We start from the raw sequence: 24,403 nt of genomic DNA, 5'->3' as shown, positions 1-24,403 counted from the left end.
AAAAGCGAGCGAGCGAGCGAAAGAAAGAGTAGGCAGGCTGCCCGAGAGGGACCACGCTCGCCTATTGTTAACATATACTTGACCCCCACTAACCTCTTCACGACACAGATGTCTCCTACCTCTATCACCTCCCACTGCTTTAAGCCCTCCCCCCCTGCACCTGGGTAGCGGGGCCGGCCCGGCTGCCGGCAGTATGCTGCCTGCCTCGCGCGCTGCCTGCTAGCGGGAGCCGGGCGCAGCGGAGCGGCGGCGGCGGCGCAGCCTCGGGCGGGCGGCGGGCTCGGCTCGGCACCGCACGGCACCGCACCGGCGGCTCGGCTCGGGTTCGCCGCGGGCTCAGCTATGCGTCGGCTGCTCGGGGACAGGCAGAGACCCCGCCACTGACAGCGGCCGCTCCCTGCGCTCCACATCACGTTTGTCTGAGGCGGCGGCAGCAGCAGCAGCAGCAGCAAGGAGAAGGACCTGGGCATTAACTATCTCGACTTGGAGACTTTGCTTTATTTTTGGTTCTTGTCCTTTCCCGTGGAACCAGTAGTCTCTCTCGAGCTGATCCTCCTTTAAAAAAAAAAAAAAAAAAAAAAAGAGCGAGAGAGGGTGGTGGGGGGGGAAGAGCAGCTGGAGTTTCTCCTCAGCTCGTTTTGACTTTTGTGGACGTGGATCATCTGGACTGGGAAGGGAAGCCGCGCGGCGCTGCTCTCCCCTTTCCCACCCCCTCGCCCCTCCAGCAGCCTGGGCTGCCGTCTCTCTCCCCCGAGCAGGACGGGAACTTTTATTTGCAGCTCGCAGCCCGTGGCGAATGGTGGGCATCTCCGGTCCTCTGCAGTGTGAGTACGGGCGCGGGCAGTGCTGGGCAGGGCGCGCCGGGGCGGGGGGAGCCCGAGCCCCTTTTCTTTCCCTTTCTCCTCTCCCGCAGGGCTCCCCGGGCTCTGAGGGGCTCCCGCGGCTGTGACTAACCCAGGCGGCCCGGGGCTGCTGCTGTGCCCGGGCCAGGTTAGCGCTGCATGCAGCCTTACACGCTCTGTCGCCGGCTTACAAACTAGCACCCCGGATACTGCTCAAGAGCTCAGAAACCAAATAACCCACTTTTGCAGAAAATAACCCTCAAAGGCGTTTATTATAGCAGAGCTTCAGATTTCTGTCTGGATTTAGGACTTGCCTTTTTCTTCCCTGCCTCCCCTCTCTCCAGGCTCTAGCGCTGGCCAGTGTGAGTCGGAGTGCCAGAAATATTTCTGATGGGATTGTTTCGTTTCGCTTGTTTGTTTCACTGCAAACATAGGTTCATGCAGCACTGGCAACATCTTTTCGGACTATTTTGAAAGAAATATTTTAGGCAGTGCACATCGCCTTTAGCTGCACCGCGGTCTTGCAAATAGCTTGTTTCCTAAAACGACAGGCTAACGTTAGGAAGTTCATTTCCAAAACTGCAATACAATGTAACTGTGTCATCTCGTTTGGCTGAGCTGAAGGGTTCGATTCCGTAAATCCGCAACAGACCATCGATAAGGGATATTGGAAGGATGAAAACCACATTCCCGGCCATTTAGACGAGCCTTTGACTTTTGCCGAGTTCGAGTCCTTTTGTTAGTGCCAAAGTTGAGAAATTTGATTTAGGGCAGGGAAGGATTTGCCACCCTAGCGGGAGTACTCGTGACTCCGTTGCAGAGTTAATTTATAGCGAACTATCTGTCGTTCCTGCGCTCTGCTCCCTTAGATGTTAGAGAGAAACCGAAAGTAACTAATCGGACGCAGCTCTTAAATCGCTCATGCTCCAACTAGGAGCTAAAATGTTACTTCCTTCAGTTCGCTGACAAGTTTAAAGGAGGGAGGGCGAACGTATGGGGACCCGAAGCAGCCTCCCCCTCCTGCGCCCCAGGTTGCAGTCGGAGCCGGGCGTAGCGGGACCGCCCGGCCCGGCTGCAGCCGGGGGCTCCCCGGCATCATCGCGGTGGGGAACAGCCGCCTCGGAGCCGCTCGGGTTTCTTTGGGAGAGCAGCCCTCCATCTCCCGATCCGCAGTAGGCTCTGCCCGTCACCCCCTCCCACCTCTGCCGCGCCCTAAATCACGGCACGGAGAGGATCCGTCTCTCGCAGCCGCCCGGCCGTGACCCCCGGGAGCCGGCAGCTACCGCCCCGCAGATAGCTCGGGAGCGGGCTGCAATGTGCTGAGCGCGCGGCAGCAAGCCTGCCCGAAAGAGCTGCCTAAGTTTTCCACTGACAAGCTCAGCCGGGCGGGAAGCGCCTGCCTTCGCTCGCCGGCGCGGCCCCAAGGTGCGCTCTGCACGGCTGCGCGCCCGACTGTGCGGGCAATGCTGAACGCGGTGAGGGCACAGCACGGCGCGGCAAGGGCTGGGCAAGAATGGGTATATACCTCTTGAAATCAGCCTGCTGGTGCTGCCGTGCTGTCCCTGGGAAAGCAGCAAGTGCCAAACGCTTGGCTACTGGCGTAGCCCTGGCTAACTAGAAGAATGTCTTCTGAGTCTTGGTATGTACAGCCAAGCGTTTTCTCCAGCAAGTACTCGTGTGCTTAATGTAACGCTGACCCCTTTAACTTTTAACATCGCTTCTCCTAATTAATCTGTTCAGGTCCCAGACTTAAATGGCTGTCCGCAGCTGCTGCAAATTGATTTATCCCCTGATGGTGGTCTGAGTTGCTGACCAAAGCAGGATTTTTTTTTTTCCCCTCCCCATTTTTGGTCTACTAATCTGTTTTGACTTATTTCCTACTTATAGTAATGCTTGCATGCTTTTTGAAGGACTTAGAGAATGTTTTCCATTGACATGTAGCTAGAAGCATAATTATTGTATTTGTAAACACAATATGTTAGGGCTAAGGGTGAGTATAATTTATTTAGCTACACCCTTGAAGCCTTACATTTCCGTCTCCATTTCTGCATCCTGACAGATGCAATGGAAAGTTTAAATAAGCAACTTTGTTAACTGCAGTTTGAGGCAAGATGTGAAAGACGTTTTTAGAGCTGAATTCTATTGTCCAGGTTTTCTGTTCAGCTTTTCTGTTAACGGCTTAGTGAATCTGGATAGCCAAGAGGATTGAAACTGGTTTCTAATGGTTGTTAAAGCTGATGCTTGACCTTTCCATGGGAAGTCTGAAAACCTCATTCAGTTTATTCTGGGCTGATTTCCTTAGGAAATCCAATATGATCGGGGAATTTCCTTCAGCTCTGCTGAATGGTAAAAAAGTTAGTCCATCTTGTTTATGCGTTCTGGTTTTAGCACTAGGTGTTTCTGTGGCTCCCCATCAATAGGAAGATAATATGAAAAAGACGTGAATATGGGTCATTCATAACTGTACAGTCTGTGAAAATATGAAGTTGGCAAAGGCTTTGTTAGGTGTGAGATTCATTTCAGATTTACTGTAAAGGTTTTTAATTAGGAACTTACACTATGTTTGATAATTGATAACTTTCTTAAGGTCAGTGTCACCGTATCTGAACCTTAAGTATAATTGTTACTATTTTCAATTAATGAGTAATTTCTTTCGCTATCATGGGAAGCTCAACCATGCATCAGTGCAAGAAAACACCAAGCTCCACCAAAAACCCAACCCACTCTTAATTCCATTGGTGCCTCTTGCAAGCTGGAGCCAGGCGAGGGCTACAAGAGATGATAGCAGGACTTCTTTCTGTCCTGTGCTTGCACAAGGGTGAGTGACTGGGTTCTTGAGCCATGAGCATGCTGTAGGGAGACAAGAACCATTCTGTTTGTAATGGAATGCAGACAGCAGTGTTAGGTCACTGCTTCCTGGCAACTGCTGCACAAGTTGTTTTTCTTCAAAGGCTTTGAGCTTTTAAATAGTTTCCAAAATCTTTTTAAGTAAAACACTGCCTTCTACCATTTTTGACCACCTTAACATTAACTTGTTTCATGCCTAAATAATGGACCAGTAAAACATCACACGGTGTCTCTCATCTGTGTACGCTTAACACTATGTATGCCTGTGTGCACATGGAGTTTTATACTGGGAGTATTGTTTTTGGAATAATGGAGGAGAAAAATAGCTCCACCTGGAGTGCTGGTCAGTGGATAGTCAGTTCAGGACATTCTTCCCTGTCAAATCCTGTTTCTCACTTCTCTGAAATGAAGTTCAGACGACAGGCGTTGAATGCGAAGCTCGCCTCACTGAGGTACTGTGCAGACTGCAAACTCCTTGTTGCCAGACGCTTTGGGTGAAATAGGCATCTGCAGTGTTTGCATTGGGGATGATGGGAGAAAGGGCTTGCAATCGTTATTTTCAACTTTCAAATCCACTTGCCACAGTCCATTACTGTTAAATCTTTAGCTAATTGAATAAGGATATCAGTATGTCGCTATTGCAGGAGCTTCAGACTTTTTATACTTGGGGGGAGGAGAAGGTCTTGTTCTTTGTTCTGAAGAAACTTAAGTTGTCATGCAGAGATCAAGAAGACTTAATAGCTGAAATAAAACATGAGTTTGGTGTTCTGAAGGGGCTATTTCTCATGGCTTGGCTAAAGAAATGTCAGAAGATAATTATTTTTAATCTGAATACATCAAAAAAAACTTGATCCATGTAGTTAGTAGCAGCCTGCTCTTTTTCATACAGCCTTTAAAAACAACCTATAATATTTAAAAAGTTGAAACTGACTCCTAATTTAGTATAAGTAATGAGAGTGTAAATCCTTGAAACATTGGCTTCCAGGTTACATTGTCTTCATGTTGTTTCACATCTAAAACAGTTGGTTTAAAAATGGAACTTTTAAGGCAAAGGGTCTTGGTTTTCCACATAGATGTTCCTCTTTAAAGAACTGCTTTTAAAATGAAGTTATCCTGTTCGTATTGCAAATTTTATTAGTTTAATATATGGTAGCACAAATACATCAGGAAGTAGCAGACTGTGTGGTTTTGTGGATAAAGAAAAATGAACAGCAGACATAAAATCAAAGTCGAAATACCCTGTTCTTTAAAAGCTTTTTTTATTTCCCCCTCCAAATTTTCATCTAAAATACATTGACTTCCATCTTCATTTTTTTTTTCTGCTATCAATATGAAAGTTTCCAAATAATGTTTAGACAACAGTGGACATTTTATTAAAGTAAACATTAGTTCAGTATAATGGAGGTAATTGTAAGTGATAAGAGCAGAGCAGGTTATCTGTGTGTTGTTTAAACAGAAGGAGCTATTTTGCACCATTTCCAGTAGCCATCTGTAGAGGAGAAGGGTTTGCACCTGTCTGTCCACACTAATTATAGATTAGGTCCAAAGAAATGAAATTCGAGTAGGCTTTCTCTTAATGAAATCCGTAGTGATTTTATTGTAAATGTGTTTTGTGTACAGACGGTGATGGTTTGCCTGTGAGTAAAATAAATTGCTGTATGGCTGTTATGTACTTGTAGTTGGGATACTGCTGCATTAACAAAGGTCCTGAATAAAAATGCAGAGCTCCATTTAAGTCCCAGGCTTCAGTGATGGCTCTAGCTATGCTTAATCAAAAAGGTTCACTGTAGGCACAGTTATTTAGGCGTATATTTCAGGGTAGACTTTTCAGTTATCATCACTTTCATGTCAATGTACTGGCATGTAGGTGGTCCTTTGGCTGAAATATGAGGCAGAAGTGGTTTCATGTTAAATATGTATACACATACATGCAGAGTGTGTCAGAAATACTTTCTTCTGGTTTAACCTATATTATTAAAATAAAGTGGAAAGAGTGAGAAATGCATTCTGTAGTAAAAGGTCACATGAATTTCTACCACATCTCTTTTTAGTAATTATGAACATAATTAACATAAGAATTACAAGTGAGGTAATGACAAGCTGAGCTATGAGATATTATGCCATATTAGTCATATGTTGGAATTCTCACATTATAGCACACTAGAATTCACATATTCAATGCAAGGAAGAAAATGTTAGATTTTTATCTGTTTTAATGCTTCAAAACTTATCTGCCTGGGGCAGATGGACTTTCTGCTTTAGAGGAAGGTAACCCATTATTACAAGAGAGTCAGTTGAAATTAAGATTTCTAGCCTGCAGCTTGGACTTTGAGACAGCTGTGCTTATGGAACGCCACTTCTGTTACACATTTGTATTCTGATTGTATTTATTTTGTTAATACACATTGTTTTATTTTTAAATGCGAGTGTTTTCACAGCAAACTGCTTACCTTAGGAAGGATACTGGATTAGTTTTTTTTTAGAGTTTAGTGATTTGAGTAATAAAAGTATGGTCAACATAGATACAAGATGCACATGGTGGCCCTGCAAGATGAGAATCTGACAGATCCTAAATTAATTCATGGCATGATATGTATGTATTTCAAGGAAAAGCTCTGTAACAGAAATACCAAAAAAGAGCAGTCTCTAATTTGTGCGTAATAGTTTGGAATAACATATGCAGAGAGAAAGCTCTGTATTACCTTGCAGGTTGAATGAATTAATAAGTCACTTTTCTTTAGAAATGCGTAGAACATACCTTTAGCAGCTAAGGTTTCAAACAAGTTCACTAACTTTTGTAATATGACCTGGCTGATTACCTCTAAATATGGTTGTCACACAACTGACAACTGGAGGAAGTTGAGGGAGAAGTGGCCCTTCTTCAGAGTAAAAATACTGGCTGAGGAATGCATAGTAAATTTGACATGTGAAAATCGGTTTGCCTTTATTGAAAAATCAAAGTCCTGGCTTTGTGATAAGAACATTTGCCCAACTGCTGTCTTTCCAAGGCTCAACATATAGAGTGGTTTATGAAAAATAAAAAAAATTACCTTGTGCTATGTCTCAGTGATACCAAGAGGTTTTCACATTATTGGATTAGTGGAGGATTTGTGACAGACCCCTTTTTATCTGACATTCATTGCGGTGACACGATTTTCACACACATGCCCTTCCCCCCATCTAGGTTCTGGTTTTCACTTTGTATTATGTGTCAAATTCCCTCTATTCCTTTTCTTGTGGAAAAAACTGCTATCTTGGACGAGTGATTTTGGAAGGAGTTTTGCACTGAACAATGGCAGTCTCACTTCAGCGCGCTGTCATTGTCCTCCTCCCTCCTTCGTGGTGCTCCTCGGCAGACGTGCAATGGAGATGCGTTTCCTAACAAATAAGTGTTGAGTCCCAGGGAGAAACATTTTGGAAACTTTAAAAACTGAGCGCATAGAGTACGCGGTGCTGGCATAGCTATTCAGCTGGCCGGCTGTGCTGTGGTAGGCAGGCCAGGCTGCTTTGCTGTCTCCCCTTTCTGTACCTCGTGCTAACCCCGTGCTCTTTGATGAATCCCGACAAAATAGCCCCTCAGTTTTCACAGAACCTGAGTTGTGAAGTGTAGGGACCTGCTCCTCCTTATCGCTCATCCTCTGGTTAATGATGCCACCACTTTGTGGCAGCAGTGCTGTGTTCAGGCTCTTATACCAATGGTGAGAAAGACAGGTTGGGTTAGGTAGGGACTTGGCCAAACTGGGAGCGGATACAGTCTGTGACTGCACTAGGCCAGCGCCCGTCGTGCTCCGTGCGGGATGTAGGCATGGTCTGTGAGGGGGGAGTCAGGCTGCAGGAATAGGTAAGGTCTGTGAAAGGGGAGCCGCGCTTGAGGCAGTCACAGGGACAATCGCCTTGATAAGAGTGGCGGCGACCTCCGGCAGAGGAGCCTTGGGGAGTCAGCGCTGCGCGACCCCTGGTAGGGTCCTTATCCCGGAAAGGTGTCGAGCAACTTCCAGGACCGGAGCAGAGCCGGATGCCGGCCGGAGGGCAGCCACACGCAGACCTGGGCACCGCCGCCTTCTCCCCCGGTGGGCGGCGCGGAGGTGGCGCCTCTCCTCGTGCCGGGCGCGGCCTCCCCGGGGACCCCGGGCCGGCCTGAGCCCCGCTCCCGGCCCCGCTGCCTCGCACAGCCTCCGGCCGCCATCTGGGCCGTGCTGATAAAATAATCGCCCCGATGCACGCCGCCGTGCCGCTCCCCCCGCGCCGGCGGGGCCGCGGAGCCGCGATGCTCCGTCCTTGCGCCGCAGATAAGCTGCGAGGCGCGTGAGGCGCACAAAGCCCGGGCCGCGCCGGCGCCTCCTCGTCCCTCCCGCCGCCGGAAGGTAAAATCTCCACCCGCGGGCGGGAGAGGCGGAGAGGCGGGCGGGCGGGGGGACAGCCCTCGCCGCCTCACACCGCCCGGCCCGGCCCGGCCCGGCTCCCTCGGCGCTGCACAAGTCGATAGGCGCGGGGAGAAGTGAAGATGTAACCACTTATTATCTCCCCCGGAGCGGAAGGGGGATTTACGGGCAGAGATTAGCCGGCGGGGAGACGGGATATGCCTTTTGTTGTGCTGCATCCCCCCCGCCCTCGGGCAGCGCCGAGGGGAGCAGAGAGGGGCTCGCCTGCCGGGCTGGCCGCGGGGAGGGAGGAGGTGGCCGCAGAACAAAGGTGACTAAGGGACCCCACTTTAAATACAGCCCACGGGAGCGGAGAGTGCCGTGTCTGGGTGTGTGGCGGGACGGGGTGGAGGAGCCCCGGCCTGGGGTGGCAGCGGGGCCGAGGGGCTGTGACAGCCCCGGCCTGTCACGCCTAGACACCCACTGCTCACTCCTGGGGTCGTTTTAATGAAGGCTCCTAACTTCCAGAATCCCCGCAGAGGATGACACCGGGCTTTAGGAAAAGTAGCCTCTTAGCTCTTCCTTTTCTGTTGTTTCGGATGGACTTTGGGTGGTGCTTTTTAAGTTCTCTCCCAGATTAAGATGACTTGCATGCTCAGTGTGTGTGCGCACGCTGCTTTATAAAGCAAACGGCTCTATCAGTGGTAATATCTTAAGGCAACATTAAACAATTACCTTTATATTTAAAAGTTTGAAATATTTATACTGCCGTTTCACTTTGTCAAGTGTTTGCACAGATAGATATATAGATATGATCTGGTAACTAAAAGCCTAATTAAAATTTGTTTAAAGCCAGGGGGGCATGTATTCTTGTTGACAGCAGCAGATCGATAGGGTAAGACAATAGAGCCCCATTATTTTACTTCCATTGACTGAACATATTGACATTTCAGGTTTGCGATTGCCTCAGTGAGCATGATGAAACACTGAAATTCATGAACCAACTGTCTGGAGTGGCACATATATTACTGTATGTCATCTCTGCCTTCAGGTTACCTTATCACTGAAGCAGAATGGTAATGGATGGCAGCAAAGTACTTCAGGGGGGTGAGGGCTCTATCAGTTAAGAAGCTGACACATAGCAGGTTTCAGGAGTATCTTTAATTGCACCTAGAATTATGTACAAAGGAAGATGGTCCTTGTTACCTGCTGCTGTGCTTCAGAGTTTACAGGCTCAGAAGCAGACAGGATAACAAGGTACTTATGTTTCATTTTTTATATCCATGATTTGATACCTTTAACTTTTGCAGGAGCCCAAGGATTTCTGGTTGTGCTGTTTGAATATTTGCCATGTTCATCAATGGCAGCATCTCAACCCTGTCTTGATGCTCAAGTTCCAGAGCATCTGCTAGACCTTCTCCCAGTCTGAAGACTGCAAGGGAAACAAAGAACAACTTAAAAATAAATAAATGCCCTTTGAATTTCTTTCCCCTCAACATGTTCTAACGACAATGCTCAGAGAATTCAATGCAGTGAGACTATAGCAGAATGATACATACATACATACATATATCTATATATCTATATATCTATATACACACACACATTTTTTTCCTTGGTATAAGCACCATAAAAAGAAATGTCTGCAATATGTGCATGTGAATGCATAATTGTATATATCAGTTTATATGATCGCATATAAATGCATATATAAAGAAGACCCCTGTTTGGACAATATGCAATGTATTTATTATTTCATAGGCTTTCAAATCTTTTTAAAATCTGGCTGACTGTAGAATGAAACCCATCAGGGTAATGCAGAGATAGAGATTGAAATTAATTTAAAGCAGACAAAGAGCAAATACAGAAGAGCCACTGCAATTTAACTAATTTTTAAAAGTAAGTGGAATGAAAATATAAAATGTATTTTGTGTGCCATCTACTCAGCAATTGTTGCCATCAAGTGGACTGCCGATGCCCTTTAAGATGGTAAAAAGAAAACTAGTCCTTTATACCATTTTCCTGAAAATGTTAGGTTTCTGTTTGATCAGCAGGTGCTGTTGAGATGAAAGCCATGTGTAAATTTTCAGAAGGCCAAAAGTGTCAATGCAGAAAAGGAAAGTGATAAGAGAAAATGCAATCAGTTTTCCTGTTTTCAATTTGTGCAGGATTTGAAGAGCTGTTTTGTTAAACTGCTACATCTGCTCCAATATGAATATTGAACTACTTCCACTAAAAATAACACCCTATAATTTGGAAGCCATTGCAATCTTTTGTTAATGCAAGTGGGTTATTTGAAAAAAAAAAATCTATTCTGAAAAATCTCCTGCCTAATGTGCATTTTTGTTTATCGGCACTTTTATCTTCAGCAGATAAAATGGCATTATGCAATTAGGAGCATATCTATTTGAACTGGAAAAATGACACTGGATAGCTGAATGTCACTATGTTGGTAAAAGGATTTAACTCCTACTTTTGAAATAATTTTATTAATAAACTATGATTGTATCTTAAAATGACATGTGGCCATTTCCCCATTGCAGCAATACAGCTTTACTTAATACTGAGGACCTTGAGCAGTGTAAAGGATGTTTAGAGTATGACAGAACATTCTTTGGCTTGTTTCATTCCTGATATACCTGCAAATCTTAAGTTTAGGCTCATCAAGGACATTTTAGTTAAAGGGGATTTTGGAGTAACTTTTTCCATGGTAAATGAAATGACTGAATCGTATTTGAATGCATATATACAAAAATATTCACAGTTGTGGAGCTGCTAATCCAAGTGAATTCTATGACTTGGAAAGCATAGTATTGGTAGAGCATACATTTTCTATCACAAGCATCTCAGGAGAACATAACATTGTTGATTTTTAATTTAAAAAAAAACAAAAAACCCCCCAACAACAACCTAAGAGAAAGGATATGTGTTTGTTATAAGGATCTAAATGAAGCAGGGATAGAACATGAGTAAATGTGCAGAATAGAATGAGAGCTTTTATTGCTTTATTTCAACATAGAGAATTATCTGGTTGTAGTATTAGAATGGGTTTTAGCTGTTGAATTCTAATCTACTCTGGTACTCAGGAACTAATTTTTTTGGTAAGTGTATGCATGGGAAAGGGCCTTGCTGATGCTTCTGTTTGGTTTTGCAATTGGATTTGTAAGCTTTTGACCTTGGGAGATTTTCCTCAAAGTGATCTGCAGATCAGAAATAATTAAAATTCAATAAACTGAAATTTAAATGTAGGATAGATTCTGTGTGAGCTCCGTGCTTGTGGTAGGTTGTCTAGAAGCATGTCTACTTTATAGCTTGTATTCCCCAGCATAACTGTGTGCACACATGTGCATAAATTTATGTTGAATGACAGAGGGATAATTATTTATACAGATTTTATCCAAAACTCTGTGCTCTCCTGAAACATAACAAAAAGCCTCCCTCCCCAGAAGAGTGTTTACATCCCGTGACAGTCACTAGATTCAAATCTTCTCAACATGAAAGTTGTTTCCTTTCCTCCAAACCTTCTTTTCCCCAACAAAGCTAACCCTGTTAAACCTCACCTTCTGTGGGATGTATACATAGTTATAGACATATGTACGAGAAGTAAATATTACAGAAAACATGGCCGATTGGGGCAAAATGTCCGTAGCCTTAAATAGCTTGTGATATCTGCCAACAGCAGGAGTGGTGCTGAGGAGGCCCTACCTCGGCTGACCTGGGGATGTGAGAGCCTTGGGGAGCCTCACGTTCATGCTTGGTGCCTACGTGGGGCTTTCTGCACGCAGATACTGCCGAGCAAATGCTCTGGCGCAGCATGTGAGAGCAGATACTGCCTACCTGAAGAGTTTTTAAACCAAGGAGCTTTTTACCCTGGTCGTGGGATTTTCTGGTACTTTGCACAGGGGTTGTTGAGGTGGAGTCCAGCCCCAAAGTAAAAATTATAGCTGGATGCAGGGTATCCAGATTTTCTTATCTAAATGTTCTGAACACATTCGTGGGAATGCTCTGTTTTCTTAATCTTTGCCAGAAGTGCTCCATGCAGTTTTGCTGTTCCTGTTGAATAGTTGCCATATTTAACGCAACGGTTGTGAACGGAAATGGGAATATGGAAAGAAGTACTTCAATGTTCCCTCTCATTTTCTGTAACACATTTTGGGATGCTTGGAAAGGGAGGGCATCCTAGATACTCAAAAGTATTTCAGAATACGTAAAAAGAATTTAGTAGAATTTCTGAAACTTGGGTTTGTTTATATGTCGTTTTTGGGCATGTGTGATATGGTGACTTATTTAGGGGATATGTTTTTATACTCAGTATTATTGGTTGAATGTAGTGTTCATGAATGTACAGTTGTGTTGTACAGAACTGTACAGCAACAATATTCCTGAATGATCCTGTATTGTAACATGCTGATTTGGGATCCTCATGGGATAGTTCATATTTTCTTTAATCGTTTCAGAAGGCTTTTGATTCATTTCCACTTTTATGTCTATCAAGACAGGTATACTCTGGCACTTATAGTAAAGTAAATATGCAAAGTTCACGAGGGGTAGATTAACAGGTTCTTTTGGAAATTAGGTTGCAGTCTGGAAAGACAGAAGACTCCACCTAGTGGAGTGGAATTTGTATGCACATGGTGGGAGGCAGCGGCGTGTAATAAAATAGGTATCGTTTATGGAGAGCCAAGTTGCTACAGAGAGTAAAGCCCAGGAATTCAGACAAGCATCTGAGGCGATGGTTGTACAACCATTACAAATTGTACCAGACTGTAGTTACTTTTGGAGCTCTAGGAGGCTTATGTATGTCTGCCATATTGGATGTTTATATGCAATTTGCATAAGTAGTAGGCATTACCACTGGCTTTTCACTTTTGTGGTGCCTTTTATTTGGAGATCTGCTGTCTACATTTTTTGATTTCTGACGGTGACCACACAGGTACCCCTTTTGGTTGTGGCCCAGGTATCATTTTAAATAGCTTGGGGAAAAAAAAAAAAAAACAAACCAAACAATTCAGCCCCCAAAAAATCACCACTTTTTTTCCCACATTTGCTTATTTTTTGGAATACATTTTCTGGTTTTTGCTTCTTTTATTTTTGTAATGGCAGTATCAGAATGCTGGTTCTGTGTGTTGCCATGACTGGTTGTGTGGTATGTTGAGTAAAGCTGTATGTGCTTTCTGGGAGTCACAAGGTTTAACAAAGTCTCTGATGAAGCATCAGATTATATAGGGTTTTGTACCTGTGCTTTGCTGTCCCATTGATTTGGTCATGTTGTGCTACTGGGATATAATAAAAGGAATTTTAAAGCTGGGATGTGAGTGAACACCCAACCTGAGCAGCAAAGATATTTTCCTGAAATCCTCTTGGAAAATTCATCCTAACATTGAATCACACATGCATTAAACAAGTTCAGGGAGAAAACTCCCCAAGGCTGACAGTGAGAGAGTGAGGCTTTTGCTAGAAAATGGGATGGTTAGGGTGCAACAAAGAATGCTGCAAAGGATATTTGGGAAGGGTGCTCCAAAGGAGCGCTTCTGGTGACATCCAGGTGGGGTTTGTTGCCAGAGCCATTAAAGCGTAGCAGTGCCAGAAAAAGCTGCCAACAAATGTGGGAATAATGGCACCTGTGGGTGGTGGCCAGGATGGTTTTTTATTTTATTTTAATGGTGACATTGCTAAAAGTATTTAAGGGTAATTTTATAGAAAGTGTTTCAGTGAGTGAAGTCACTGAGTTCTAGGAACCATTAAGCAAAACCTGTTTCATGACTCTGCTATTTATTATTTTAAAGCTTGATGGCGCAAACCACTTAATGCTGGAAAAGCAGGCAGCAACCTGTATTAAAGTGTGCTACAGGTGGACAAGGAAACCATCCTACTGAAATGAACAGCCCAGCGTTGTTTCTGAATGTTGTACACATTTCATGTGCACCATGATAAATTAATGGAACTCCATGAATCTGCAGAGCTTGTAAACATTGAATTAAAGTATTGGAGCTCATATTTTCCATGGTACTCCCATGCCCAGTTCTCAGTGAAGATAGTGTTTCTTTAGTTTAAATGCCAGTCTGAGGATCTGGACCTTCAGGCTTTCTGTGCTCCCATCTCACATCTGTGATCTTGACAATACTTTCTTGTATTGATTCTGAGACTTAGATCTAGATCTCTCCCTAATGAAACGGGCTAGCTCAGGTCCCAGTGTAAAGCAAGGCATTCTTTTTGAATTGTAAATCACAGGCTTACCTGATAAGACTTCTGTATAAAGGAGGCAAAAAGCCTGTTCCTTCCATAATAATACTTGCAGAGATTCCTGTTGAGTCCATTGGGCCAGGATTCTCAACTTTTGTATCCCAAGAGCTGTTTTAAATTGTATTTAAGCCAGCTGCCTGCTCTGGACTTTTTCCACAGAAATGCACAACTACAGTAAATAACAGCTACAGTAGTTGGAAGGGGGGGATCAATGTATAATTTTCCTTCCACATTCTGAGATTTATTGATCCCATCCTCTTCACATGGGGAGCTTCTGATGTTAATTTTCTTTTTTGTTTGTTTGTTCATTTGTTTTTAAGTCCAAGCCTAAATTTCACTATCTCTTACAGAGCTATTATTGGCCACTATTGTTTTTATTATTCCATGGCTCCTCTGGGGAGAGAAGGGTGGGCAGGACCTCAGTGGCATTACCAGAGCAAGTCATCAGTGGCCATTTCTGCCCCTTAGGAGGTCACAGGAAACAGGTGGCTGTGTTAATTGTCCTCACTCCCAACTCTTGTCCTTCCTGGAGGGAATTCAGAAGTGGTCAGGAAGTGTCAGCTCTACTGTGTCCCCCCAGGTTCACTACTTCAAGCATTCATAATAATTTGAGGTATGTGACAAGCAAGGGAAACTGTCTGGGAATCCTTGCTGTCCCTTTAAGCTGAGTGGCTACCTGGCTGTGAGGGCTGAATGCTGTTGTTGCAGAGTATGTTTGGGATTGCAGCTGGAATCCAGCAGAATAACAAAGAATTCAGTTAAAAAAAAAAGAAAAAAGTATTTCCCTATCATATACTGTTTTCCTTCTTTCAAGATACTCATAAAAGTCCTAGGTAAGAAAACTACAAAAACTCAAGAGGTGCATGACATATTTCTGGAAACTATGATCTGCTTTTATCTGGTGAGTCAAGGATTGAGAATGTCAGTGCATTTTCTGCTTAGGCCAGTTTTTATTGTCTTTGTTGCAACTGCACCAACAATAGTCTTGGATCTCTAAATGGCACTCAGTCCTGTGCTTTGGAAAAATCAGTTCGGGTCTTGCTACTTTATATGAGATTCTTCTTAACAGCTTGCTTGATTATCTTAGCAGTGAAGGTGCACAGCTTTGCAGAGTGTCTCACTGCAAATGTGGCGCCCAGTGCTGTAATTACCAGTAATGTTTCTATGAAGTATCTTTTGTAAAGTATTCACTCATGCTGGAAATGATGTGAGTTGAGTAATAAATATACTAGTTATTTATCTGCCATATGCATTTGGGGTGAAAACGCTAAGCTTCTGCTCAGGTGTACTCTTGATATTACTGAGACTACTTGGCTAAATAAGGTGGGCTGCAGGATTATGTGGCTGCTGAATCATACTGGTTTCTGAATCACTCTTACAAAATACCAGCCTGAAATACTAGCAAATAATGAACACATTGTGCTTGGATGGGTACATTATTTAAAGAATAGCATTTTTAAGCAGAATATTTTGTAAAATGTTAGTTCAAGAACCACTTTGCAATTTACTTCCATCAAACCCATTGTACCAGGAAAAATATCTCCTTCAGAAGGGAAAAGGTGTCAGTATTGTGGAAGAATATCTGATTTTTATCCAGCTATTTGCTCTTTAAATTCCCTTCTTTTCAGTGCAAGGAGATCAGCTGACAACAGCAGCAACCAAATCATGTTTGCAGCTGGGCAATTACAGTAGACCCTAAGATCTGCAACTGTCAACCATGAACGCAGATGCCTTCAAAGTTCTGTTTTTCTTCCATGTGGAAGTCGCTGGCATGGAACAGATGCCTTCATTTTGGAGAAACCAACCGCTGGATATAATTGGTTCTCTCTTGTCTTGTCCTCTAGGGACAGTCTCTCGCAGATGAAATTAGATGAGAGGGAAAAAAAAAAAGACACAGGCACACACACTCGCACATGACACAAAGCAGGAGTTTTCAGGATCCCTCTCTGTTTTGTCACGTGGAACTGTTTTCAGCTGGAAGGTTTCACTCCCTTTTTAGCACTCTACACACACACGTAATGATGTTGCTATATGAAGAACATGCAAGTGAAAATATGTATCTGGCCAAAGTTTATTATTAATCTAGGCATGCTTGTTTAAAAATAAGACAAGCATATCCAGCCCATATTACTTTAGCGTTAAATGTTGACTTCTGCCATATCTGTTAGTGCTGCAGTCTCAGAAATTTTAAGTCTCAGAAGAGACAAGATGCTTTAAAAACTGTTTTGTTGCAGTGGTGGAATCGAAGTATTTTCATCAAATGGTTTGGTAGTTGTTAACATGTGAGCAAAAAAACAAGTAGCAGACTTCAAAATTCACGTAGCATTACAGCCATTCAATCAAGAAAGCATCTTTACAGGAACTTCAGCAGAGTTAGTCTGATGTACACCTGTGATGTGCTGTTGTTGGGAGCCCTGTGGTAGGGTACTGAAATGACTGTGTCCTCTTGCTGCAGACACCTAAAATGAAATGATGGTGAATGGACTTAGAGGCTATAAGAGAGAGGGAGAATCTGCCTACCCTGTGCCTGTCAAAGGGTTTCTGTCATCCCCTCTCTGCTCCAGTGTAACAGCTACCAAACCATTGTGAGTTGTGTTACTTAATTATACTATTAAAATGAATTTATACCAACTGTAGGTTATATTAATAAGTGCAGTTGTGAACTGTGACAGTCAGGCAGTGGTGTGTATTCTTGGGTAGACTGGGTACATCGAGGAGGTGGGCACAGCAGGGATTGGGGACTGCCTGGAAGTAAAACTGCCACTGCTGGTGTCCAAGACCCTGGAGGCCTCTCATCTCTGAATGCTTTTTCTTTAAGTTTTATTTCCTAGCACAAGTTGGGGTTTTTGGTTTTGGTTATGGGTTTTTTTTAAATACATGTTGCAGTTTGAGGTATCAGTCCATATTTTACATGATGCATTTACTACTACTGTAGTAGCCTAAATGTCACCACCAGTGAAAACTGTCAGGAGTTATCTTGGTCCTGCCTTGATCTGAATAGTCGGTAGAATACAGTTGGCGGTTTAGACACTTGATGTGGCTGGATAGCTGCCCTGCGCAGTGGTCCTTTGTTTCCGGCTAACCCCCGGGAGCTGTGCCGGTGGAGGGCATTCACAGGGACTTTCAGCAGTTAGAAGGAAGCCCCAGGTAAACTTGGTTTCGAACTGATGACTCTCCAGCTTTTATAAAGGGAGATTCTTTGCTGTAGGACTCCAGTTGTGATTCTCGGAACTTGAGTGCGACAATGTGCTTGCTCTAAGCATTGTACTTCTGAAGAACCACATATTAAAGGGAAAATTTAACTGGGGAAGTGCTTAGGTGATGAAGGGATTTCTGGCAGTAACTAGGAAGTACAATAATGGTTGATTTCATTAGAGGCTGATCCTGATATTTGTAGTCTTTACATCCTATTAATTCCTTGAAAGATAAGCTGATACAAGAATGATTTGCCAGGGCCAACGGCTCTTCTAAAAATCTTGGCTCGGGTTATATCCCCCTTCTCTACACATACAAGATAAAAGCACCGTGAATATGAGGTTAACTGAATTCAAATAGAAGACTCTCTAGAGTTATTGCATTCCTTAGAAAATAAATACATTTCTCATATGGTTGAGATTGATCAAAAAAGTAATCTGTATGCCAGTGATTACATTCCCATCTGTGATTAAGGTTTTCTGTCTGCATCTGGTTTTCACATTATATTTCTGTAACAAGAATCCTTTATATGGCAGAGTTCACTCTCTGTATTTTCTATTAGCTGCAGCTTGAACTACTGCACAGATCGCAGATTTACACATGTGGTTTTCATTACTTCATACCATTGAGAAAAAGTAATATTTGTTTGGGAAAGTGTGTTTTTCAAAATTTCCATGGTAATACAACATGTTGATCCTTTTTTATAACACTCATGTAAGACTACAAATTGTTTGAGGCATTCTGCTTTCAGTGAAGTTCAGACATAGACAGTTTTTCATGTACATTCGAACAACAGCAGCAGTTTACAATTCAGGAAGCAAAAATACATTTAAAGAAGGAGATTAGTGTAGAATGGGTATAGCAAAATGCATCCATCACTTTGGAAAAATGTGGCATATAGAAAAAATGAACATGGGCCTGAAACAAAGGAAGAGTAGCAAATTGAAGTGATGTCTTCATTGTAAAGTGGATGACAGTTTTGTTTTTTTTTTTTTAATAAGAACTTTTTTACAGTAAGATGCTTAAAATCTTTTACCAGCCATGAAAAAGGAGTATGCTATTCTGCAGACAGAAATATTGAATTTTTATGTTACATAGTTTAACATATTTGACCATAATTGCTTCTAGTGGCCAAATTAGAAAAGGTTAGCAAAACATGAATACATCTTTACAGATGTCTGCTGTGTAACTCTGAATCCAAGATACGATGTTAATTTAATATACACTATAAGACAGTATTTAAACCAGATTGTGCTATCATCACTTGGTACAAATGTTTAAATGATCTCAGTGAAATTAATAGGGCCATTTGGTCAGTGGAGGATTTTTCAGTTTTGGTAGGGGCATGGGTTTATGACCATAAAAATCAGATCAAACAATAACAACAATTCAGAGAATGCTGTATGCATTTATGGAAATTTAAAGTGTTACACAAAAGTCTGGGCAATTGAGAAGTACACAATTCATGCTAGGGCACAACTGAAAAGTAAATTTATTGCCTATGTAAGAATATTATGACAACTAGAGAATTGCATACAAAATAAAAATAATTTTGTAAAAGTAGTTATTGTACCCAAGTTGTGGAGTCCTAACCACATTTTGGAGATTATTTTCCAAATGCCAGAGGCAATTGTGTCACTTTGAGAGCTCTACAGTTGCCAAATTCTGGGTAGAGTCCTGCAGTCCTTACCACTTGTTTTCACTGAAATCAGTGGAATTTTGGCTTCTCTCAGGACTGTGGGGAAATGTCCGACCACGAACACTGGAAATAAAGAAAGGACTTTGGTGAACTCCTTTGTTCTGTAACCTTAACTTGGGAAGGTTTGTTTTGATTTGAGAAGGGTGCTTGTTTGTGGGAAAGATTGCAATTCCTAGCACAAACACAAATGTGATCTTTTGCAAATGCCCTCGGGCGATGCATTTTTTTGCAGAAAGATCCTACTCCAGGGGAGGGTTGGGGGTGGATTCTGGGTTAGATGCATGAGCTGCGGCCAGATCCTTGTGCATGCTTAACTTTATGTCTCGAAATACTTGAGTAGTGGTTGCAGATTGAAGCATGTACATAACTGTGTGTGCTTGGCTCTGAAAAAAACTTTCTGTCTTGACATAATTATGAACCCCTGAAAAGCATATTAATGCCTTGGAAAAACTGACAACACTGTAATGCAGCCTTATACAAATGGCAGAGTATTTGTGTAACCCAAATAAACAGGTTTTGTAGGTGTTGGAGTGGGAGGGAAATTGCCTTTTGAAAAGTGGGAAGATAATTTGTAAATATATCAGTAGCTTTTTGATCTGCCTTTCTTTGTTTAAATGTGTTTGCTGTTATGACTTACAAATCCAAATTAGTATAGCAATGTGTAAATTGGAAGATCTCTATTTTTAGTAAACATTTTGATTTAATAAATGATTCTCAAGAGCTTCTGTTGAACCAGGTAAAGTATGTAATATTTTATATTATATGAATGTATTTAAACCTAAGCATTTTTACAGAATTACTAATAGGTAATAGGCTATAGCTAATAGGCTGCCCTTAATTTGTTGCCTTCTATATGTCAGCTGTTTTAACTGAGCAAGTTATGAAACAACCTTTGTTGAAGAATTAATACAGTTTTAAAGTACTACCATATATTAGCTAAGAAAATGTGGTTACTTGGTTTAGAATAATATTTCTTGTCTTCCCTTTTTATTTAAAAGACAACTATTATCATGCAAATGAAGGGGTGTGGTGCTTCAAACTGGCTGTGATATATGCTTCTTTTTTTTTTTCTTTTCTTTTTTTTTTCATTTTTTGTTGTCAATAGAAAAGATTGATCTCTGGGCTGGTGAACATAATATCTGTCCCAGTCAGAAAAGGAAAGAGGAAATTAGCAGAGCGATTGGTGGAGAATGATATCTGTCAAAAGAAACACTTGGAGAGCACTGAGTTTAGTGATAGGTGACTGCCGGAAAAAGGGGAACTTTGAATTTTGTCAAGGTAAGGAACAGAAAAATATTTGATTTTATAACGTGAATACCTTTTAGAAGTTATTCTTGTGTATATAATGACTGTACCTTGCCTTGTGAACTGTAATTAAAAAAAAAAAAATCTTTCCCTTTAGCCTCCAAAGAGTCTGCCTAAATCAATGAAGGTGCTGTCTTCATTTAATACCAATAAGAAAGAGTACTGCAATGCTAATAAAATCCATCACCCACGACTTTTAAAAAATTTTAAATACATATATGTGAAATTTTTAACTTTGGGGTTCTTTTTGTGTTTTTAATGACATAATTGCTCTTTATGTGTCGTGTAAATATTCCTTTGCTGGGTTGTGGAAATTATGAAGTTCAGTTTTCTGAACTGTGAATTGGAATAGTATTTGCAACCAGGTTAAGAGACAGTTGTAATCACATTGGCAAAATGGTTGGTTGTAATTCAGTGGAACCCTCTGATAAACTTATTGCATTGGGAATCCATGGTAAATTTGATTGAGATAATAATGAGAATAGATATTTCTGCTGCTTGTATGCAAAGATTTTTACTGTACTAGAAAAGTAAATCTGCTATTGCAGGACAAAATTTCTAGCTAACCTATGACAGTCGTTCCTGTCTTTACTGTAATTACATTTTTTATTCTAAAATGGTGTGTGTCTGGATGGCAAGAAACTGCTAAACTGATTTTAAATGCTTTCCAACACTTGGATAACTTTCTTTTTCAGTGTTGGACCATGTTGCCTGACATAACTTTGATAGAGTATGGTACCAAAATAAGATGAATAGTGTCTGAGTACTCTTGGCTTTGCCCTGGATAGTTTTAAAGGTAGCTCAGCCTTGATCATATTACTTGTTTTCCCACCTGAGACACCATGGCCCATGCTGCTCTGCCTGTGGGGTGTGGAGAGATGGAGAACAGCTGAGAATGCCAGTGGGAGCCTTGGCACATCGCCTTATGGCAAGGGCCAGGCCTGAGGTTTTGTGTACCAGTGTGAACATACTCTTGAAAATTAAATCCTAATAAAAATGAATTTGCATTCTAACTTGAGTTCCTAGCTCATTTTAAAACAAGTAAATGCTTTTGTGGGACCTTCGTGTACTTGGGCAGCATTGGAAGGGAATGAATATTCTTAGCAGGGTTTCTTCTTGTGTTTTTATTTTGCTAATTCAGCAGTGTATAGCTTCTGACTAATTTCTCCTTTTATCTACAGTCCTATTTTTCAAAGTGTAAATGTACCCTGTACAGGTGGTTGTTGGTTGGTTTTTTTTGCCATATGGATCTTCATAAAGGATTTAAAAAATAAATGAATGTAAAAGTAAAGATGTCATGCCTGAAGCTTGCAGTGCTGGCATACTAATAGGAAGTTTATTGTGGTTTATTGCTGTCAGAGCATGTGCAAGATAATGGAAGTTTCCTACAACTTGGGGGAAAGGCTTATTTTCTAATAACATTCATTTAAAGAAAGGGAATGAATACAACTAAAATTCATTTCATCTCTATAAAGTCCGAGGAATCTGCTGAAGTATTCACAAAAGGGAGGGAACAGCGCGTTATCGCTGTTGGTAACTGTGCGCAGGTCATGCTCTCTGTATCACCTGGGTGCAGACACACCCCTGTCGTGGTGAAGTTGCTGTATACTGTGTGATTCTATTCCCTGTGCAGTACCATCAGCTGTAACCTTATACCTAAATAAACCCATCTCTCTATGACACATCTTACAGAGTTAATGATATTGTATAGTTTTCACCTTGGTAATGAAGAATTCAAAACTGCTCTGTAGCTCTTAGAGATCAGTGCTGGTTAACAGTTCTTAGATCTTTGGCCGTTCCCATTTTGACATTTACTTGAATTGAGGTGACTGGGTAAGATACCTGCATCTGGATGTATTTGTTTGTCACATGCTCCAAAATTTTAGTCTTAAATGGCCAAAAAGCTCCAAATTTTCAAATTTTTTTTATTTTTAAATTTCAGTGAGTAATTAGAGATGAAACCAATGCTGTTTGAGCTTAACTTAATCTGGACTTTGCTGTGGCTAAGAAGATTTGACTTGCTATTTGAAACCTAAATGGAATAAAATGCAAAAAAAGGTGTTTTGAGTCTCTTGCCCCCTTGAAGCAATGGCCTCTTGTAGCAATGACTACCTCTGCTGATGTGACCCCTTTCAAGCATCCTCATCTTTATTTTGCTATTGCAAAGTCATCTTCTCTTGGTTTTCTTTTTTATCTTCAAAACAATTGTTTGCTTCCCATGTATCTTAAGGAGTAGAGTGAAAATAATTGAGTCCCCTTCTAACATACCATAGATGTAAAGGAGTACAAGTGTATTATAGACAGTGAATTGTCCTTCCAATCAATTTCATCTGTTCATGTGGCACACACCTGTGGCTTGCTGGCATTCCTCTTGATTGGAGTGTGAGAGAACTTAGTGAAAAACAAAGCCGGGATGACAAGGAGAGACTCCATGGCAAACATGGGTTACTTAACATGTAAGAAAGTGAAATTCAAAATACTGGTTTGGAGACAGCTCCCTGGTATGTGGGAGCATGTATGGGTAACTCTACAAAGGGAACTGGTGCCCTGCTCGCTGCTACCTTGCAAATAAGGCATTTTTCTCTCTAGGTCAAGTTGATTTGGGCCAGTTGAGAGTAGTGGCCGATTTCTCCAGCTTGCTTTCTGAGCCAGTAAGAGTATCCTGGGCAGCAATCCAGCTTTTGAAGTTCAAAGAAAATAACTCGTAATCTATATAAAATGCTAGCGGATGGGGAAGGGAGGAAATTTACAGAGAATAAGTTAGTTTGAGAAAAACTGTTAAAAGTAGAATGTAAGGGGAGTGTGTGTGTGTGACATCAGTATTTATTTTAATTTGAAAATATGATCTTTGAAACATTTGAGGTGAGCAGAGGACAAGCTCTTACAATATGATATATTTATTAGTAAACTGAAACCAAACACTCCAAGTTCCTTTTCCAAAGTGGTTTCTTTTTCCCTGAATTTGCAGAGTTTGGGTTCCTTCTCTGTGCCCCCCCCCCCCTCCACTCCCCCTGAATGTAATGTGTCTCTGATAACATTAATGGGCTTTGCCCCACATGGAGCAGCAAGTGTATTGTACCACTGCTCACTGATCCCAGGTCAGTGTGATGCGTGAAATCAATTTATTTGAATCTCTTTGCCTGTATAGGAATTTGGCAGCATGCCAGTTGTTTTCATTTAATGTTCTTTGTGTTGAACACAGACAAGCAGTCATGCTTTTGTACTCCTTTTTCTTCTGGGCTCTTCTCTTTTCAGCCAATATTCTATTCTGTGGATTTTTCAGAAAGAAGTAGGAATGTGTTACCTTTTTTAAAAATAATTTTTGTTTAAATAGCCTTTAAAGAGTGTAGAAACTAGGTCAGTCACAGAGCAGTCCTGTGTAGGGTTTTCTACCAAGTATAGGTAGTAACACCTGCCCTTTCTGATTTCTGAAATTTGGGGAAAAAGAGAGAGAAAACACTGGTCTATTTTTCTAATGCCTAGGTCTATGATTTGTGTCCTCTTGTAAGACAAAGACTCTTCAATAATGCTTAAATCAGAACAATTTTATTTCTAAATAAGTGAATGTCTGTCTGTTGGCTGGACAAATTGGCAATATGTTTCAGGATCTTTTTGATTTTGAGTAATGACCTTAAACTAGACATTAATTTGGGAATCCCTTGCCTCCTCTTTCTGTCTGTTCATCCCCTCCCCCCAGTAAATTTAATATTCTGAATGCCTGGCTGAAGAACAGCTACACCCAAGCACCCATTTCTTTCATTTTTTCCTTCTTTTTATGAGAAAGCAGCAAGGTGTGTTGAACAGAGCAGATAATTTAGCCCTTCATAAACTGGGGGTGGGAGGGAATAGCAGCAGATATTTCCAGAAGGATTTGTTTTAGAGTCTGGCGTCGGGAGAGGCAAGAGCAGCAG

The 24,403-nt window shown here is 41.9% G+C and overlaps 1 protein-coding gene across 5 annotated transcripts in view; it reads left to right on the top strand.

The window, feature by feature from the left end:
- The first annotated feature begins 216 nt into the window (after positions 1 to 216).
- RUNX1T1 (RUNX1 partner transcriptional co-repressor 1) overlaps positions 217 to 24,403 on the top strand; it is a 113,698-nt gene continuing 89,511 nt past the window's right edge. Inside the window, exons 1-2 of one of the 5 annotated variants that reach the window (XM_082288956.1) lie at positions 217 to 824; positions 20,298 to 20,465. In XM_082288956.1, the coding sequence (XP_082145082.1) occupies positions 20,378 to 20,465 (88 nt within the window). In that variant the 5' untranslated portion in view covers positions 217 to 824; positions 20,298 to 20,377. Of the gene's footprint in view, positions 825 to 20,292; positions 20,466 to 24,403 lie in introns of those variants that run through there. The other 4 variants (XM_082288955.1, XM_082288958.1, XM_082288957.1 and 1 more) reach the window with 4 other exon arrangements.

The sequence above is a fragment of the Coloeus monedula genome, assembly GCF_965178545.1.
Source record: "Coloeus monedula genome assembly, chromosome: 1".
Lineage (NCBI taxonomy): Eukaryota > Metazoa > Chordata > Aves > Passeriformes > Corvidae > Coloeus > Coloeus monedula.
The sequence above is the reverse complement of the archived record's forward strand: the minus strand, read 5'-3'. Positions and strand labels throughout refer to the sequence as shown.